Here is a 19,541-nt window from a genome sequence, read left to right on the forward strand (position 1 = left end):
TTTTTTTTTTTTTTGAGACAAGGTCTTGCTCTGTCACCCAGGCTCGAGTGCAGTGGTGCAATCATAGCTCACTGCAGCCTCAATCTCCTGGACTCAGTTATCTGAGTAGCTAGGACTACAGGCATGCACCACTGTGCCCAGAAGTATTTTTTTTCCTAAAGTTTAATAATTCTGCTTCTGCTTTTAGGCCACATCAAAGTCACCCTCTGCCCATGTATTCACTTAATAATAATTAGTTAGATTATACTTTTTTTTGAAACAGAGTCTGACTCTCTCATGCAGACTGGAGTGCAGTGGTGCAATCTTGGCTTACTGCAACCTCTGCTTCCCGTGCTCAAGCGATTCTCCTGCCTCAGCCTCCCAAGTAGTTGGGACTACTTGGCGCCCACCACCACGCCTGGCTAATTTTTGTATTTTTAGTAGAGATGGGGTTTTGCCATGTTGGCCAGGCTGGTCTCGAACTCCTGACCTCAAGTGATCTGCCTGCCTCAGCCTCCTGCTGGGATTACAGGCGTGAGTCACTGCGCCCGGCCAGGTTGTACATTTGTGTCCATTTATCTTCTCAGCAGTTTTGTGCATTTTATAACAACAAAAAAAAGTTTTAGAAAATGTCCCCAAATTAGCCGGGCATGGTAGCACATGCTTGTGGTCTGGTCTCAGCTACTTAAGAGGCTGAGGTGGGAGGATCAATTGAGCCTGGGGAGGTCGAGCTGTGATTGCACCACTGCACTCGAGCCTGGGTGACAGAGCGAGACCCTGTTTCAAAAGAACAAAACAAAAAAAAGTAAAGATCGGTGGCTCACGCCTGTAATCCCAGCACTTTGGGAGGCCAAGGCGTGCGGATCACGAGGTCAGGAGATCGAGATCATTCTAGCTAACACGGTGAAACCCCGTCTCTACTAAAAACACACACACACAAATTAGCCGGGCGCGGTGGCGGGCGCCTGTAGTCTCAGCTACTCAGGAGGCTGAGGCAGGAGAATGGCGTGAACCCCGGAGGCGGAGCTTGCAGTAAGCGGAGATTGCGCCACTGCACTCCAGCCTGGGCGACAGAGCGAGACTCCATCCCCCCCCACAAAAAAAGAAAAGAAAAGAAATGCCCCAGTGGTTAAAATAGTGAATTATATGTCACGTGTATTTTACTGCACACACCGAAGTGACCACCACCAGCCCTGTCAAAGGGCCTCAAGCAAAGACCCCTGGTCAGAAGTGCTGCATGGTAGCAGCCACCGCAGGTGATGTGCTGGGTTCCCCACGGCACGACTCTCATTTATAAATGAGCGGAACGCTTTACATCAGCCCAGGAAAGAGCAGGGGCCTAGCCCAGAGTGGATCTGCATGGTCTGGGGGATCTGAAGTCTGTCTGGGTCGCCCCACCCACTGCCGCTGCCCCCATGAAGAGCCCGGGGGACAGGAGGGGCCTCGTGCGACTCACCATCACGATCTGGGTGCCCGGGCGCAAGGCCATCTGGTCCGCCGCCGAGCCCGGGGTGACCCGGTGGATGAAGATGCCTGTGAGGTTCCCACCGATGACGCTGATCTGCTCCAGCAACGCATCCCCCTGGAACGCCAGCACTGTGATCTGGCTCAGGATCCTGCGGGCTGGCCTCCGCCGCATGAGGACGCCGCTGCAGGCCGGGAGATGACCGGCTTATGCACTGCCCAGAGTAGGAGAGCCGGCAAGGCCACCTCTCCGTTGCTTCCCTCTGGCCCCAGTGTTCTGGAATTCTCTTCCCCCTCCATGGCACCATGTGCTGGGAAATGCTGTCACCTCCCAGTGGTGATAGGACACTCAGCCTCTGCTCTGCCACCCTCTGGCCCTGGTTCCCCAGCCAGCCTCGGAGGGCTCCCCCCTGCTGCTCACCTCTCTGAGACATCAAGGCTTCCAGGTGAGAATGGCTGCAGGCTGCTTTCCAGCTGGGGAGGGTCTGGGAGGAAGCCAAGAGCTCACAGATCTTGGTCACCCCACTGCTGATGGGGCTTCCTGTAACCTCAGCCCCTTCTCCCTCAGCCTCAGGCACCCCGTGCCTGTTCCATCGTCTGTGCTGAGGCTGAATTTTCTCTTCCTCCACCCCTTCCTCAATGCTTGGACACTGATTTCATCTTTCCTAAAATCACTGTAACTAGTGAGGAGCTGCAACTGGGAGGGTCTGAGCACCACATGCTATTTTGTGATATTTGAATGGGTTGCCAACATTTGAAAGACAGGAAGATTTCACCTAAAATCTGGATTTCTGGCTTCACTTGAAAAAATATCTGCTGTAACCCTGGGGCTGCATTTCTGCACTGACGTGTATTTCTGCATGGACCTGCATTTCAGGACTGGCCTGCACTTCTACACTGACGTGTATTTCTGTATGGACCTGCATTTCAGGACTGGCCTGCATTTCTGCACTGACCTCCATGTCTGCATGGGCCTGCACTGGCCTGCCTTTCTTTCTTTTTTTTTTTTTTGAGACAGAGTCTCGCTCTGTCCCCCAGGCTGGAGTACAGTGGCGTGATCTCGGCTCACTGCAACCTCCGCCTCCCGGGTTCAAGCAATTCTTCTGCCTTAGCCTCCTGAGTAGCTGGGACTACAGGCATGCACCACCACACCCGGATAATTTTTCGTATTTTTAGTAGAGACGGGATTTCACCGTGTTGACCAGGCTGGTCTTGAACTCCTGACCTCGTGATCCACCTGCTTTGGCCTCCCAAAGTGCTGGGATTACAGGTGGGAGCCACTGCGCCCAGCCCTGGCCTGCCTTTCTACATGGATCTGCATTTCTTTTGTTGTTGTTAGTGTTCTTGAGATGGAGTCTCGCTCTCTTGCCAGGCTGGAGTACAGTAGCGCGATCTTGGCTCACTGCAACCTCCGCCTCCCAGGTTTGAGTGATTCTCCTGCCTCAGCCTCCCGAGTAGCTGGAACTACAGGTGTTCACCACCACTCCCAGCTAACTTTTGTATTTTTAGTACAGACGAGGTTTCACCATGTTGGCCAGGATGGTCTCGATCTCTTGACCTCGTGATCCACCCGCCTTGGCTTCCCAAACATGGACCTGCATTTCTACGCAGACCTGCGCTACTGTACTTCCCTGCATTTCCACGCTGGCCTGCATTTCTACGTGGCAGCAATCACTGGCACTGGCCAGCGGCTGCCTGCTCCTTACCCCAGACCCCTCTGCTTCCCAGCTGGTGGTGGCAGGTCTCTGAGTTGCCAATCCTAGGACTAGAGGCTCCCCAGGGTCTCCCAAGCTCTAGCATTTTACTGTACAGCCTGTGAGCACCCGAGCCAGGGAGTAGCCTGCCAGGGTCCACGGCTGCAAGTCTCACTCTGTGAACCACACAGGAGAACCAGGGCCAGCACAGACCTAAGAGTTCCCTAGGCCTGGCTCACAGGCAAAAACCCACTGGGATCACATTCAAAGCCAATGAAATGAGGTGTGTACTCTGGATGTATTTGAGGTCAATGCCACTAAAAGTATATGCAACCAGGGCATTACGCAGAATCCTCACAGAGGAAAAATCAAGACGAATAAGCTCTCCCTTCTCATCTCACATCTAATTTAGATATGCCTTGGGTGGACTCTCTCAATTTATCACTGTTATACATAAAAACGTGTATGAGTCCCCAGAGATGAAGGTTTCTTGTCATGCCACCCACAGAAGGCACCTGGGCAGTGCGGGGCACTTTCGCCCCCTGGTGGCCATGAGGTGAATTCCAGATGGGGAGCAAAGCACCTACTGTGTGCAAGGCCAAAGGCTGGGCGCCAGTTGCGCTGAGGTGGAAAGGCTAAGGCACCCACCCATGATGGGCCCATGGACTTTGGAAGGAGAGAGGGCTGGTCCAATCACAAACAGAAATGAGCCACAAGAGAACCACGAGGCCTTAGGGCCAGCGCCTGAGAGGAGAGATGCTCCCTTCAGGTAGATGTCACACTGTGCCTGGCCTCAGCCTGGCACCACTAAGCGACCCTGCCTGCTGCCGTCTGAAACCACTAGGAAGCCCAAGCGCTACAGATCAGAGCAAGGGGCTGGGTGCTGAGCGGGGCGTGGATGAAACACAACTTCCCTGGCTCTAGGGAAAAACACAAGGACGCCAGCAAACAGAGCGCAGCTGGCCTTTGGCTGATGCTGGCTGGCAGGCAGGACTTTCCCAAAGTGCAAGATCGAGGCCAAGGTCAAGGCCCAGGGCAGAAGCTGAGCTCTGCTTCTATCTGCTCTTTCCCTGGAGAGAGGCCCCGGCCTTCTCATCAGCTCCCTGCTCTGCCCAGGGGAGGTGGGCTGCTGTGGAGTTCAGGGTTGGGCACGCTCACCTGCTCTGTCTAGGGGCTCATCATCCAGGTGTGGGTTGCCCGCCTTAGCTCCCGGCGGGGCTCCTGGATCTCCCTCCAGGATTTCCAGGCAGCTGCTGCAAAGCACAAGAAGCAGCAGGCTCAGACTGCATCACCTGCTCCCTCTGAGTCCCCACGCCCCAAGCACTGGCCCCCAGCACCTGCCAGCTCCGGGGCTTTGAGGGCAGGAGCTGCTGCCTGCAACCCCCAGATGCCCTGAGGTCTAGGTGGGTGTCTCTGGTGAGTTGCCAGGAAGGACCCCAGTGCCACATGTGCTCTACCTGAAAGACCAGGGTTCTTCCCCGAAGTCCTCGGCCACCCGCTTGTACAGGGACTGCTGGCTGGGGGGCACGGGGCTGCTGGAGCGGAAGCTGTCCGCCAGCTCGCGGCTGGATGTGTTGCTTAGGTCCGACCAGAGCTGAGACTGGAGGAGGGAGAACAGAGGTCAGCGGGGCATGCATGAGGACACCTCGAGACTCCTCCCACGGTGTAGAGAGAGTGAGCCACAGTGAGAACTGAGCGGAGAGGAGGCAGCAGGAGGGGAAGGAAATGTGACCCCATGTGACATGGGGTCACATACACTGAGCGCCTGCTGTATGCCAGGCACTGGGGTCACATGCAGTGAGCACCTGCTGTATGTCAGGCACTCTATTAGCTGCTTGGCTTAGTTCTCAGGATAAATCTGTAAGGCAGCGCTGCTGTCCCATTTGACATGTAAAGTGATGTAGTTTGGCCATGTGTTCCCACCCAAATCTCATCTTGAATTGTAATAATTCCCTCATGTCAAGGGTGGGACCAGGTGGAGATAACTGAATCATGGGGTCCGTTTCTCCCATGCTGTTCTCGTGATAGTGAGTGAGTTCTCACAAGATCTGATGGTTTTATAAAGGGCTTCCCCCTTTGCTGAGCACTATTCTCTCTCCTGCCACTCTGTGAAGAGGCGCCTTCTGCCATGATTGTAAGCTTCCTGAGGCCTCTCTAGTCATGCTGAACTGTGAGTCAATTAAACTTCTTTCTTTATAAATTACCCAATCTCGGGTATGTCTTTACCATCAGCATGAGAACAAACTAATGCACAAAGCAACTGAGGCCCAGAGAGGTTGAGTTAGCGGCTAGGGAGGGCAGGCTGCGTTCAGAATGAACACTGACGAGTGTGACGTGCGAAGCACTGAGGCCACCCGGTGCGTGGGGTAGGTCTGAGTCCAGCCCCTTCTTTCACTAATAAGTATTCCTGGAGCAGCTACTATGTGCCAGGTCCTTTGATGGTGTCAGATGTACGTCTGAGGACAGGCACCATCCTTGGTGTGGGGGAACCAATGGGCGCCCATGGACCAGTGAGGTGGAGTGAGGCATTCCAGGGCTGTGGGCGACATGGGCAGGGCAGGGAGGCCAGGGCGGACTCTTTGGAGAAAGTGGCACAGACAGAGGAGTGAGGGGGAGTGTATGTGTGGGGCACATTCCAGACAGAGAGAGCAACAGAGCAGTGGCACACAGAGCCCAGGAAGTAGGAGGCAGTCCCCCTAGCGCGGCCAGATTAGAAAGCCGGGGCAGGAGGAGCATGGCTGGAGGGAAGCGGATCGGTCAGTTGCCCACGAGGTCGGTGAATGAGGACGGTCTGTCCTGGTGAGCAGAGCTGCTGGGAGCCAGTTCTGAGCACCTGAGTTCCCTTCCCTTCCCTCCCCAACCCGACCCACCCCCAGGGAAGGGAAACATGGCTGGACTCTGTCCTGTGGGGAATGGGGGGCACAGAGGGGCATTAAGGCAGATGCGAGAGTCAATTCAGTTGAGGGTTTGGGCTGCCCTGGCCCAGGGAGTCCCAGCACCGACAGTGACATCTTCCCCTTGTGTGCACTCAGTGTTCTGGGGAAGATCCTGGCCTCCCCCGACTCTTTGAGTGGCCAGGGGGCAAGTGAGCCTGGGCCTGATGTGCTTGGGGTGCTGCTGGGATGGTCCAGGAAGGAAACCCCAGGTCCACCCCAAGGCATGGCAAAGGGATGTCAGGCTCACCTGCCTCTCACCCTCCCTCCCTCCCGGCTCCCAGCATCCTGCGGCACTGGGACTTTGACCCCAGCATCCTCATGCCACATGCCCACTGTGGTGGGACCGCCTCTTTCCTTTGCCAAAGGGTGAGGGCAGATGCCAGAGACCTGAGGCTCCAGAAACCACAGTGAGGCTGGCATCCCGGGAACTGTCTGTACCAGGTTGAATCGGGTCCCCTGGAAACTCATGTCCGGGGACCGTCTGTGCCAGGTTGAATCGGGTGCCCTGGAAACTCATATCTGGGGACCGTCTGTGCCAGGTTGAATCGGGTTCCCTGGAAACTCATGTCTGGGGACCGTCTGTGCCAGGTTGAATTGGGTCCCTTGGAAACTCATGTCTGGGGACCGTCTGTGCCAGGTTGAATCGGGTCCCCTGGAAATTCATGTCCACCCTGCAAACTGTGAATGTGACCTTCTTTAGGAACAGGACTTTCAGACGGGTACCCTGTCAGCACTTTGACTTTGGACTTCTGGCCTCCAGGACTGTGACAGAATCAACCTCTGATGTTTAAAACTCTCGCAATAGGGCCAGGTGCAGTGGCTCATGCCTGTAATCTCAGCACTTTGGGAGGCTGAGGCCGGCAGATCATTTGAGGTCAGGAGTTCAAGACCAGCCTGGCCAATATGGTGAAACCCCATCTCTACTAAAAATACAAAAATTAACTGGACATGGTGGCGGGTGTCTGTAATCCCAGCTACTTGGGCGGCTGAGGCAACAGAATCGCTTGAACCTGGGAGGTGGAGGTTGCAGTGAGCTGAAATCACATCACTGCACTCCAGCCTGGGTAACAGAGCAGACTCCGTCTCAAAAAACTAAAATGAACTCTCACAATCACACCAACCTCTTCCCTGTGGGGACAGGGTGGAAGGAGGCCCACTTTTGTCCTGACAGAGGAGCCCCTGGGCTGGCCCAGAGGGTCAAGGCAGTGAGGGAGGTGGGAGGAGCGGCTGTACCTCCGTGGAGCTGACGAGGCTGCCGTCACTGTCGCCTCTGGGGCAGATGGCGTGCATCCGCACCAGCCGCTGCTTCTCCCGTGGACAGGGCTCCCTGGTCCTGGCTTCCTGCTTGAGCTGCCAAAGACAGGCCAGACAGGCTGGTTAATTCAGGAAAGGCTCCCATTCGAGGCCCGTGGGGTTTCTACCAGGTCAGCACCGCCCGCTCCACCCTCCCCAGCAGTTTCCTCTCTCAGCTTCCAGGGAAAACAATCATGCCCCTGTCCTCTGAGCCCGGGACCCAGCGTCACAGGGTCATAGGTGCTGCCAATCAATGGGACTGAAAGAAACCAGCTGGACACACAGCATTTCATTTCTTTTAGAATATGTGTGATTTACCAGTTCTACGAATAATATATAATACACACACACACACACACACACACACACACACACACACACAGAAAATTGGAGGTAGGGAAGCAGAACCAGTTAGAGAAGAAAATAAAGGCCAGGCGCGGTGGCTCAAGCCTGTAATCCCAGCACTTTGGGAGGCCGAGACGGGCGGATCACGAGGTCAGAAGATCGAGACCATCCTGGCTAACACTGTGAAACCCCGTCTCTACTAAAAAAAAAATGCAAAAAACTAGCCGGGCGAGGTGGCGGGCGCCTGTAGTCCCAGCTACTCGGGAGGCTGAGGCAGGAGAATGGCGTAAACCCGGGGGCGGAGCTTGCAGTGAGCTGAGATCCGGCCACTGCACTCCAGCCTGGGCGACAGAGCGAGACTCTGTCTCAAAATAAATAAATAAATAAAAGAAAATAAAATCCACCTATCATCTCACACTCAGAATGAGCACAGCCTGTGCGTTGGCGCCTGCCCCAGGGTTTTTGTCTGCGTGCACACGTGTGTTTTCACCATCGATGTGGGACGCTGGCCGTGTAGGGGGTGAGGCAGGAAGGGCCGGTGGATTCTGCATGCGGAGGGAGGAGCTCCTGTGCCTCCCTGGGGGCCTGGAGCTGGAGCTGCCTGCCAGCCCAGAGCGAGAGGCTTTCTAAGAATCCCGGCTGTCTGGGAACATGCTCCCTTTGTTACACCTGGGTCTGTCTTTTCGCTCTCAGACGTTGGGCTTTTAAGCATTTCAGGAACACAGCATCTGCACTGCAAATGGCTGCCTGTGGACAGCTTCAAACGCCGCCTGCCACATCCATCACCACACTCGACAAGTTCCAGAACCTTCCGCTAAGCTCCCCATTCTATGACACGGAAGCAGACTCTACTTGTCTACTGAGCACCTTCAAGATTTTACGGCACCATTCACGCGTGGGAGCTGGTGTGTCAGTCAACACAGTGACACTGGGCCGTCTCTGCAGGTGCAGCGTGTGGCCCAGCCTGGGACCCTGCCTGTCCTCCCAGTGCCTCCCTGGGCCACCCTGGGGCCCAGCTCTGTCCCGCTGTCCCCGCAGCCCCTGCCTGGCCTCCAGCTCGGGTCAGCCAGGAGCACTCACCACACCCGGAGGCTCTGCCTGCAGCTGGCGGAGCTGTGTGCGCAGCTCACAGACCTGGTCCGTCAGCTCAAACACCTGCCTGCGGAGGGAATCCTTCTCCACCAGACTCTGGGAAATCTCTCTCTGAGCACTGTCCCTTGCGGAGTATGCCTGTGGGCCAAGACGGGAGTAAACAGGCCAAGCCATCACCACGGGGGAGCCTCAGCTAGAGAAGGAGAGCTCTGTTTCTAGCCTGCGTGCATCTGACATCCACTAAATGGCCCACGCTGAGCTGTGCAAACTTAGGAATCATTTCAATTCATGTTCACGTGTGCAGTTTCAACAAAACCCAATATTTGGGGTGCACTTTCTCAGGGTCATATGCCAGGAATAAAAGCAAGAAGGATGATAGAGACAGCATGTGGACAACAGGCATGGGGGAGTGAGGAAACTTCGTGTGGACCGGGGAAAGAGACCCTGAAATCTGGGACCAGCTGCCATCAAGGACAGGGAGCCATGAGACTGTCCCCGGAACCAGCCCTCACCTGGGGAAGCAAGCACTGGGTGATGGGGTGGGCCTGGCCTCTTAGGTACCTGGTCTCGCTCCTTCTGCAGCTCGCACACCTGGGCCTGCAGTGCGTTCACCTTCTCCCTGTAGAGCTGGCAGGTCATCCTACTCTTCTGGAACTGCAGCAGGGTCTGTTCTTTCTCCTCCCAGTACTGGACAGAGTGGGACACATGGCCTGTGGAGCTCAGCAGCTCTAAGGGTCTGGGCTGAGGAGGGAGTCGGGGAGCCCAGGGGTGGAGGGAAGGAGGTAGTTCTAGGGATGAAATAAGGTCAGTTCTCACTCGTCTCTTTTTTTTTTTTTTTGAGATGGAGACTTGCTGCAATGCCAAGGCTAGAGTGCAGCAGCACGATCTCGGCTCACTGCAACCTCTGCTTCCAGGGTTCAAGTGATTCTCGTACCTCAGCCTCCCTAGTAGCTGGGATTACAGGCACATACCACCAGGCCCTCTACTAAAAAAAATATAGCTAATTTTTGTAATTTTAGTAGGGACAGGGTTTCACTGTATTGGCCAGGCTGGTCTCGAACTCCTGGCCTCAAGTGATCTGCCTGCCTCAGCCTCCCAAAGTGCTGATTATACGCGTGGGCCACTGTGCCTGGCCTCACTCGTCTCTTAAGTGCTAGATTTCGAGGCACATCAAGACAGTTGCTGAGGCTGATTATATCTGAATTAAAACAATGAGTGGATGTTACATGCATAGTTGTGTTTTGCTTTTTTAATGTCCCAAAAAAACAATTCCCCGTCCCTGTCCTCTTCTCTTCCACTGTCTCCTTTCCTCCCCGTTCCCTGCTCACCTAAGTCCCTGGCTCTCCCTGGGGCCCCGGGCCCGGGGCCCCGGGCCCTGCAATCCCCTGCGTTTGAATCACACATCTGCCTGACCATGGTCTTAGCTGTGGGGTGTGAGTTGGTGCTCAGGGTGGCGCTGACAAAGCAGGCCGACAGTTTCGTTCAGCAAAATTATGTGAGCTCGGTGTGGATGAAGGAATCTGGCTTCCCCACAGACCTGTCCGCGCCCCTGAGACCAGCCCCAGGAGGGTCACAGGAGAGGAAGGGGTCACACGGCACCTGCTCTCGCTGCCTCTCAGCAGCCACGGCCCGCTCCCGCAGTGAGTGGATGCGCTCCACCAGCTCCTGTCGGCTCCCCCGCGCCTCGTCCAGGCTCTGCTCCAGAATGTCCTTCTCTGCCTGGGGCAGAGAGAGCTCATTTTGGGGTGCTGGCTTCCCCAGAGGTCTGCCCTAGGCAAGCAGAATCCCAAGAAGACGGCGGCAACTTCACGGTCAGGTGTGTGGACAGATGCAGTCTTACTACTGTACACTGGGCAGGAGAGAAGCCACGGAAAAGCCACCCACCATGCCTGGAAAAAGTGCGCATTCACGTCCAAGGAGAAAGGAACACAGGAAACTGGTGACCTCTTAGGACACCAGTTCCTCCCTTTACCAGGTCAGCCTTCTCCTTCAGCAGACCTACCGGCAGTTTCGCAGCGAGGGAGAAACCAGCAGACAGGTGGTTCCCTCTGACACTCACTTCCCAGGAAGCAGCTTATAAACAGGCACACAATCCAGGCTGCAGGAGGACTGGTGCCCCAGGCCCAGTGAATGCTTACGGAAGGAGTATCTCAATACTAACCTACTGAGCGGGGCAAGGAGGAGAAGCCAAGGGTCATTGCTCGCTCACTGCTCTGCTTCAGAACCCCCTTCTCTCCAGTGCACATGAGGCCCAGAGGGCGGAATCTTTCCAGGCAGAAAGGTTTCTTTCCCCCATCTTTAACACGAGTCCCATGCTTTACAACGGGCCAAGTCCACTCCAAAACACAGTGGCTGCAGCAAACCCACCAAGTGGGGCATTGTGATGCGCCTCCAGCGGCTTTCGCTTTTATTTGTTTGAAACAGGGTCTCCCTCTGTCGCCCAGGCTGGAGTGCAGTGGCGTGATCTCAGCTCCCTGCAGCCTGAAACTCCCAGGGTCAAGCGATCCTCCCATCTCAGCCTCCTGGGTAGCTGGGACCACAGGTGTGCACCACCATGCCCGGCTACTTCTTGTATTTTTTGTAGAGATGGGGTCTCGCCACGTTGCCCAGGCTGTGAACTCCTGAGCTCAAGCTGTCCGCCCATCTCGGCCTCCCAAGTGCTGGGATTATAGGAATGAGCCACTGTGCCCAGTTCCAGCTTTTAATACTGGTTCCAACAGCTTTTAATTGTGCCAATTTTGGGGTCTGGGGAACAGCAGGAAGGAAGGAGGTAAAGAGAAAGTGGGTGAGAAGAGTCCCCGAATTTCACCTCCTGTCCTTCGCCTCACCTTAATTAAACCATCTGCCAGAAACCCCACAGCCTGGGGACCAAGCCCCCAAGGCAGGAGGCTGCTCTCTGCTGGGGGGACCGGAACCTACCAGGCTGAAAGTCAGCGAGCGCAGTTTCTCATTCTCCTCCTTCAGGCGGTTCAGCTCCTCGTCCCCGGACTCCTGGTCGCTGGCCGTCCTCAGGGACTGCTCTTGCAGTTCCAGCTCGCGGGAGGAAACCATGCTGACTCGCTGCAGCTCCTGCCTCAGTAGATACAGCTGTGCAGGGGGAGGCGACAGGAAGGCGATGGAAACAGCTTCTCCCCTGACCAGGAGCTGGGTGGATTTCTCACCCTTCCTCCTAATGATGCTTTTCACACTCAGGGGGCTTCCTGCCTTAAGACTGAAAAACCCACAAAAGGGTTCACCTAATGAATAGTCCCAAATATTCGTCTGGGGCTGGGAGGACAGAGGCCTTTCAGCTCTGTTGTGTATATGAGGCACCATGGTTGAACTCCATCCAGGGTTAGGGTCCCAGGACTAGACCAAGAGGCCTTGATAACCAGCTCCTGGATCTCTACAGCTGAGCAGCTGGCAGTGATGGCCAGCATGCTCCCCGGCTCCCCTGCTTGTCCATATTCTTCTAAATACAGCAATAAAGGGAATTTGGAGTCACAGAAATCAGTAAGAAGTAAGAGAGAGGAAAGTCAGGTCGGATGGGGTAGATGTGCCTGGGAATGTGAGACTGGGGCTATTCAGACAGCAAAGCCCCTGTACTGATTTGCAATCTGTGTGCAGGGCCCTGGCCCTCCAGGGACTGTCCCACCAGGTCCTGCTGGCCTCCTTCCTCTGGACAGCAGAAACTTGGAGCTTGAGCAATGGGTCTGGCCTCTTCCCATCCTGGGTGTGGCAGCCCTGGGGAGGCAGGACTTTTCCCATGAGGCAAGCCCGGAGAGTCTATATGTCAGGGTGGGTGCTGGTGCTCACCCCTGGGCTGTGGCCAAGAAGGACCTTTCCACCTGGACTTTCCCCTCCCGATACCCGCTTAGCACATTCTCAATTCGCAAGTACCCAGCTCCTGCAATGGTCCAGCTGGGCTGGGCACGTCACAGTCTACAGATTCAAAAAGTAAAATCAAGTCAGAGTTGGAAGGGAACAGGAAAACACGAGACTGAAAGTGAACCAGAACAAATGAACCGAATTCTATTTCCCACAGACGCCATGACCACAATGAAGAGAGAGACAGACAGACAAGGACAGAGAGCACGAAGCTACAGTGACTCACAAACACAGCGTTTGATTACAAACCCTCAGCCTTGAGCAAGACTGGGTGGTGGGGGGAGGTGAATTACAACCAAATCCAGTGCTCATCTGAGTGGGGTTGTTAATGGCAGTGGTATGGGCAGAGCGATTCTGAAGCGATGTGAGATGTCCTGCAGGACTGAGCATGGCGGAATGTGCTGGTGACGCTGGGAGCAGGGTTCCCACTGAGGAAGGAGCACACACGTACGGAACGGGAGGAGGCAAGAAGAAGCCGCGGGGCGTGGGTTGGAATTAGAGGTATGGGTGAAGTATGCATGTGAATTGTATGTATACTTCCATGCATATGAGTATGTGTGTGGACACAGACAAGTATGTATGTGCGTATGTATATGTATATTTCCAAATGTGTATCTGTGTTTCCTAGCTCTGTTCCCTGAAAGGGCTGAGAAGCAGACACCCCAGTAGTGATGGGCACACCTACGCCCAGATCTTGTTCTCTAAAAGGAGACAGGAGTCCAGGCGCCGTGGCTCATGCCTGTAATCCCAGCACTTTGGGAGACCGAGGAGGGCAGATCGCCTGAGGTCGGGAGTTTGAGACCAGCCTGGCCAACATGGCAAAACCCCGTCTCTATTAAAAATACAAAAAATTAGCCAGGCGTGGTGGTGCTCACCTATAATCCCAGCTGCTCAGGAGGCTGAGGCAGGAGAATTGATTGAACCCGGGAGACAGAGGTTGCAGTGGGCTGAGATGGCACCACTGCACTCCAGCTTGGGTGGCAGAGCGAGACTCCGTCTCAAAAAAACAAACCAACAAATGAAAAAAAGGAAGTGGGGCCCTCAGAGAATGGGCTGAGGCTGGATTTGGGGTAGGCTGGGTACAAGATTATCCTGTAATATCTCGTGAGGCCAGATAGGAAGTTGGTGCTCCAAAAACAAGGGACCTGTCTCAGGACATGGAGCTGGTTGAAGGGCTCCATGGGTCACATCTGGGTCCATTTGAGACCAAAATCATTAAGGACAGTGAGAGGTCAGACCCTGCAGAGTAGGAACCCATGAACTGCGCCAAGAACAGAGTCAGCCACGGGAGAAGGGAAGGCAGAGGCTGTGGGCAGCAGCAAAGTGGGGCACTGGCACGGTCATTATTCACAGCCCCCAGGGTAGAGACCAGCTCCCGCCAGAGTCTCCACAGCAATGTCCCAGGAAATGTCCACCAGGAGCATGGCGCTTGCTGGTCTCAGTGCCCCACACCCGAGATGCTTATCAGTTGCAGGGAAGAAAAGAAAGAGCGATTCTGCAGTAGAGCAATTGGGCTGCACCTTGGCAAGTGGTGGAGGGTGACGTCCCCCGTGAGGGGCAACAGGACCTCGAGAGCTCTCAGGGGATGCCCTGAGTCAGGCCAGCAGCCCCTGTGCAGGGTCCTGGCCAAAGAACATAACTTCTGTCTACACGTGGGAAACACAAGACAAACCCCAAATGAGAGGCCGTCTATCATCCAAGGGAAGGGGTGAGGGCTTTAAAGGGGGCCACCTCGTAATAGACAAAGAAAGGCTGTGGACTGTTGCCACACGAAGGCAAGGCGGATAAAGAGAGGAACAGTGGAATGCAGGGCCCGACCCTGAGCTGGGGGAAGGACAGATGACAAAACCGGAACACAGAAGGATTGGATAAAAACAGGGTGTCCATACCGAAAAGACTGAAGTTGAGAATGGCGCTGTGGCTACACAGGAGCATGTGGTTATTCTCAGGAAGCAGACATTGAAAGGTTTGGTGGGGGTAAAGGGCCATGAGACAGTAAGAGTACAAATGATAAAGCAAGGGTAGGTGGGTATTTTTTGTACTGTTTTCATTTGTGTGATTTAAAAATATATATTTGAAATAATTTCTAAATGAGAAGTAACAAATTAAAAACAAACAACAAATGCCATGATTAAAGGCAAAGTGCTGGCTGGCGCAGGGGCTCACGCCTGTAATCCCAGCACTTTGGGAGGCCGAGGTGGATGGATCACGAGGTCAGGAGATCGCGACCATCCTGGCTAATATGGTGAAACCCCGTCTCTGTTAAAAATACAAAAAATTAGCTGGGCTTGGTGGCGGGTGCCTGTAGTCCCAGCTACTCGGGAGGCTGAGGCAGGAGAATGGCGTGAACCTGGGAGGCGGAGCTTGCAGTGAGTCGAGATCGCGCCACTGCACTCCAGCCTGGGTGACAGAGCGAGACTCCATCTCAAAAAAAAAAAAAAAAATCAAAAAAAATTAAAACAAAGGCAAAGCGCTGGCTGGCGCAGGGGCTCACACCTGCAATCCCAGCACTTTGGGAGGCCAGGGTGGGAGGATCACTTGAGCCCAAGAGTTGGAGACCAGCCTAGTGAGAGCCCCATCTCAAAAAAAAATTTTTTTTTAATTAGCTGGGTGGGTGGCACAGTCTGCAGTCCCAGCTACTCAGGAGGCTGGGTTTGGGATTCCTTGAGCTCCGCAGTTTGAGGCTGTAGTGAGCTAGGACTGCACCACTGTACTCTGGCCTTGGTGACAGAGTGAGATACTGTCTCTAAACAATTAAAAATAATAGTAATAAAAATAAAGGTAAAAAGAAAATGCCAAAATGGCAAGGAGTGCACATCCTCCATATTTTGAGAAGCCTTTTACCCAACAGTCAGGTCATTAGCCCCAAAGAAAAATGAGTGAAACACATGCAGTTTCAGAGGCCTGAGTTGAGAGCCCTCCTGCCCTCCCCGCCTGAGTCCAGGGCCAGCTGAGAAGGACAAAGGAGGACGACAGAGACTGACTATCCCGTGTCACTGCCACAGCTGGGCAGTGGGACACAGGTGGCTCTACAAATATGGAGCCCAGCGTGTCCAGATCTGCCCAGGCGTCGGCAGGATGGGCAGTTCATAGACAAGCAGGCCAGGCCATGGGCAGCTACTGGACAAGGCACACCTTGCCGCCATGCAGGCTATACAGAGGGGCCTGGGTGGCCTCCCAGGGAGGGGAAGGATCAGCTTCCCAGAGGGGTCTCAGCCAAGGGTCTTGGGGCAGGGAAGTGTTAGACAAGGAAGAGGGGAAAGGAGTTCCAGGCAGATGGACCAGCTAGTACAAAGGCCTGGGGGCAGACAGCAGCAGGGTCCCACTGGGGTGCAGGGTGTCTCCCTACCTCCTCCTGCAGACTGCGGCAGCGTGAGACGGCCAGCTCCTTCTCCTGCAGTGCGCTGCTGTAGTGCAGCGAGAGGCTGAGCATCTCGTCCTTCAGCCTCAGCACCTCATGGAAGTGGGTGCTAACCTCATGCTTCATGCGGCTGTGGTCAGCCTCCAGCTGGTGCAGGCCCTCAGCACGGGTCTCAGCCAGGCCCAGGCGCTCCTGCAGCTGCTGGCACCGCCGCAGCAGCACCTCCTTCTGCCCCTTCTCCTGATTCAGCTCTTCTTGCAGGCTGCCGATGGCCCCAGCCAGGCACTCGGTCAGCTTGGATGTCTCCATGAGACCTGTGGGAAGACGGGCAGGTGGGCAAGTGAGCAGGTGGGAAGCTGAGCATGTGGGCAGATGGGCATGTGGCAGGTATGCAGGTGGGCCGGTGGGCCGAGGCATTGCTCCCGTGACCCCACAGCCTTGCCCAGACTCCCCAGCAGGCCCCCAGCTTTAACCTGCTGGTCTCCTTAAAAGCTCCTGGGCCTCAAGCAGACTTGGTCCTTTGGTTGAATAAACAGCGTGACTCCCGATTTTGGCATGAGGGTTACCCACTCTGACCTTCCCCATAAGACCCCACTGTTCAGATTTAATGACCCTCCTTGGTAGCTGAGATGTGCTCAGTGCTAACTCATTTTAATGTTATCCCGAGAAAAAGATAAAACAAGAATACAAATCCATGTACTAGAACTCTAAAGAACACAAACACACACTGTGCGGGAGTACAGGGAAAATGGTCTGTTCTCCACCGTTTTGGGTCATGTGAGTCCTGCTCCTTTCAATACATAAATCTTTCAACAGTTCCTCCAGGGAAACCTAGAATTACTCCCTGAAGGAAAATGGTGAGCAGTGCACAGAAGGCTCTGCAGCCCTGTACCCTCTGTCGCCTCCTAGGAGCTGGGGCTGGGCTGTTCTGGTCCCTCCAGCAAAGCCGCAAGGTTAAAGGCAGACTCCAGGAGACACTCCCTTGCCCTTTGCTTGTGTCTTTCCAAGCAGATCTCCCTCCCCCATCCCTCAGGGGTCTCCTCTTGGCGCTGGGTAATTAAGGACCAACCCTTTAGAGTCAAGGCGCAGGGGCTCCTTATCCTACCCACCCCAATACAGGGAGGGGGTTCCTCACCCTCAGAGTGCTGGGGCTGGGACAGGGACTGCAGCCTGGAGGGAAGGGGGAGAAGGGCGAATCGGCAGGTAAGTGGGGACCTGGGGTTACCAGGAGCCTGAGGCTCCTAGGAAGTGCCTGCGATCAGAGTCGGAGCTCTCACCGCTGAAGTTGCTGAAGTCAACATCGGGTTGCAGCCCAGTGACCAGGGTATAGACGTCAGGGTTGTGGAACTTTAGGCTCTCCAGGAAGGCGATGGCCCCATTCTTCCCTCGAGTCTTCAGCAAATCCAGCAAGTGCCCTTGGGAGGCAGAACCGTCTGTTAGCTACCAAAGGGGCTGGGCTCCCTGGCTGGCTTCCCCACAGGGGAGGGGCCTGGGGCTGGGGAAACCCCCCGCACATCTAAGAATTGGGAGGTAAAAGCAGTTTTCCGGGATCTGCTGGGTGGGATGCGCCCTCACTACTCTCACAGGCTCCCTTTACCCACATGACCTCAGTCAGACTTGAGAAGGGTAAAGCTGGCATTTATTGAGCAAAAACTGCAACCCAAGTGCTCTGGCAAGCGTGGGGGGACGGGGACAGGGTGAGGAGGTCGGTTCCTGCTTGCAAGCACCTCCCTGGCAAGCCGGTGGGTGGTGCAGACGCCGGGTCCCACCACAGCACCATCAGCTTTGGAGCCATGCACAGAAAGAAGCAGAGTGGCACCCCAGGGCTACGGGGGACAGGTCCCAGGGAGCCTCAGGGCCTTCCACACCCAGGGCCCAGAGCCCATCTCTCTCAGCCAGAATGACTAGCGTGGATTAATCTCTCCTGTGTTTGGGGTTCATACGCCAACATGCATGAATATTACCATGTTGACAGCTACCACCTACTGCCTGTTTTCTATAGCCCCAGCTTTGCAGTATTTTATAAACTAACTCACTTGCTTCTCCTAACAACTTTATATGGTAAAGCCATTAGCATTCTCATTTTTTAATGAATAAACACAGCTAGTGGTACCATCAGAATGTACTCCAAAGACATCGGTAGTGGTGTAAATGGTGGTTCCCCTTCAAAGACATGTCCATCTGGAACCTGTCCAGGTGACCTTTTATGGGAAAAGGGCCTTTGCAGATATAAGTTAATGATTTCAGGATCAGATCATCCTGGTTATCTAGGTGGGCCCTAAATGCAAGAGCAAGTGTTTTTATAAGAGACATGATGAGAAGAGACCCCCTGAAGATAGAAGCAGACAGTGGAGCCGTGTGGACTGAAAGCCAAGGAACACCTGGGGCCGCAGGAAGCTGGAAGAGGTGGGGAAGAGGGAGCTGCTCTCACCGGCCCTCATGGCGCTGTTGGTGAGCCGGGGGCTGTGCAGCACCTCCTCCTCATCCAGCTGGCACAGCACCTTGGCCTGGCGCAGGTAGGGAGTGAGGCGGCTGGGGCAGATGCAGCGCACGATCCTGTGGCGGTGGCTCTCCATCATGTCCCACAGCGTCTCCTCGTCCAGCGCTGTGAGCGCAGAGTCCTTGCGGCACAGTTCCCCCATGGCTGGGCGCTGGAAGGACCCTAGGAGGGGCGGCCATGGGGGTGGAGCTGTCAGGGAAGCAGGAGCCCAGGAGAGCCAGGGTGACACCATTTTAAAATCAACTCCATCGTAAAATTTGCAAGGTGCACTCTTTGCCAGTCAGAACCCACGGTCCTGGGATGTTCACAGCAGGGGAAGCAGCATGGTAACGCCTGCAAGGACAAACTCCCATGACAACAAAATGTCCAGATGCCCATCACAGGATAAGATCTGCTTTGAAAATGATTGTACTCATCACCATGGTGTTGGAACGACCTTGACGGTCTTTGCCATGCTGGTTTCTCCCTCTGCGTAAGACTGAGTGCTATGGCCCCACCTGCTCTACCCCAATCCTAAGCAATAACGTCGCTAATTCACACTTTGTTGTGTCAGTTACAGCTTTTTCTAAAAAATTAAAGTAAATAAATACTTATTTTTTTTGGCGGGGTGAGGTGGCTCACGCCTGGCCGAGGTGGGCAGATCATGAGGTCAGGAGATCGAGACCATCCTGGCTAACATGGTGAAAGCCCGTCTGTACTAAAAATACAAAAAAAATTAGCCGGGCGTGGTGGTGGGAGCCTGTTGTCCCAGCTACTGGGGAGGCTGAGGCAGGAGAATGGCGTGAACCCGGGAGGCAGAGCGTGCAGTGAGCCGAGATCATGCCACTGCATTCCAGCCTGGGCGACACAGCGATACTCCATCTCAAAAAAAAAAAAAAAAAAACCGAAAGAAAGAAAGAAAGAAAGAAAGAAAGAAAGAAAGAAAGAAAGAAAGAAAGAAAGAAAGAAAGAAAGAAAAGAAATTCATCCAAAATAATGGTAGTAGGCTAGGCATATTGGCTCATGCCTAT

At 54.6% G+C, this 19,541-nt stretch overlaps 1 protein-coding gene across 5 annotated transcripts in view; it reads right to left on the bottom strand.

Annotated features, from left to right (window-relative positions):
• The window catches only part of CARD14 (caspase recruitment domain family member 14), a 42,210-nt gene that overhangs the window by 13,973 nt on the left and 8,696 nt on the right, over positions 1 to 19,541 (bottom strand). For all 5 annotated transcript variants that reach the window (XM_017879311.1, XM_017879310.1, XM_017879313.1 and 2 more), the window contains exons 3-14: positions 18,463 to 18,693; positions 17,309 to 17,446; positions 16,020 to 16,345; positions 11,723 to 11,890; positions 10,403 to 10,522; positions 9,365 to 9,490; positions 8,792 to 8,941; positions 7,307 to 7,423; positions 4,595 to 4,737; positions 4,296 to 4,390; positions 1,865 to 1,928; positions 1,436 to 1,628 (exon numbers count right to left, since the gene is read on the bottom strand). In XM_017879311.1, the coding sequence (XP_017734800.1) occupies positions 1,436 to 1,628; positions 1,865 to 1,928; positions 4,296 to 4,390; positions 4,595 to 4,737; positions 7,307 to 7,423; positions 8,792 to 8,941; positions 9,365 to 9,490; positions 10,403 to 10,522; positions 11,723 to 11,890; positions 16,020 to 16,345; positions 17,309 to 17,446; positions 18,463 to 18,673 (1,851 nt within the window). In that variant the 5' untranslated portion in view covers positions 18,674 to 18,693. The remainder of the gene's footprint in view (positions 1 to 1,435; positions 1,629 to 1,864; positions 1,929 to 4,295; positions 4,391 to 4,594; positions 4,738 to 7,306; positions 7,424 to 8,791; positions 8,942 to 9,364; positions 9,491 to 10,402; positions 10,523 to 11,722; positions 11,891 to 16,019; positions 16,346 to 17,308; positions 17,447 to 18,462; positions 18,694 to 19,541) is intronic.

The sequence above is a fragment of the Rhinopithecus bieti genome, unplaced genomic scaffold (genome assembly GCF_001698545.2).
Source record: "Rhinopithecus bieti isolate Rb0 unplaced genomic scaffold, ASM169854v2 scaffold_9899, whole genome shotgun sequence".
NCBI classification, from domain to species: Eukaryota; Metazoa; Chordata; class Mammalia; order Primates; family Cercopithecidae; genus Rhinopithecus; species Rhinopithecus bieti.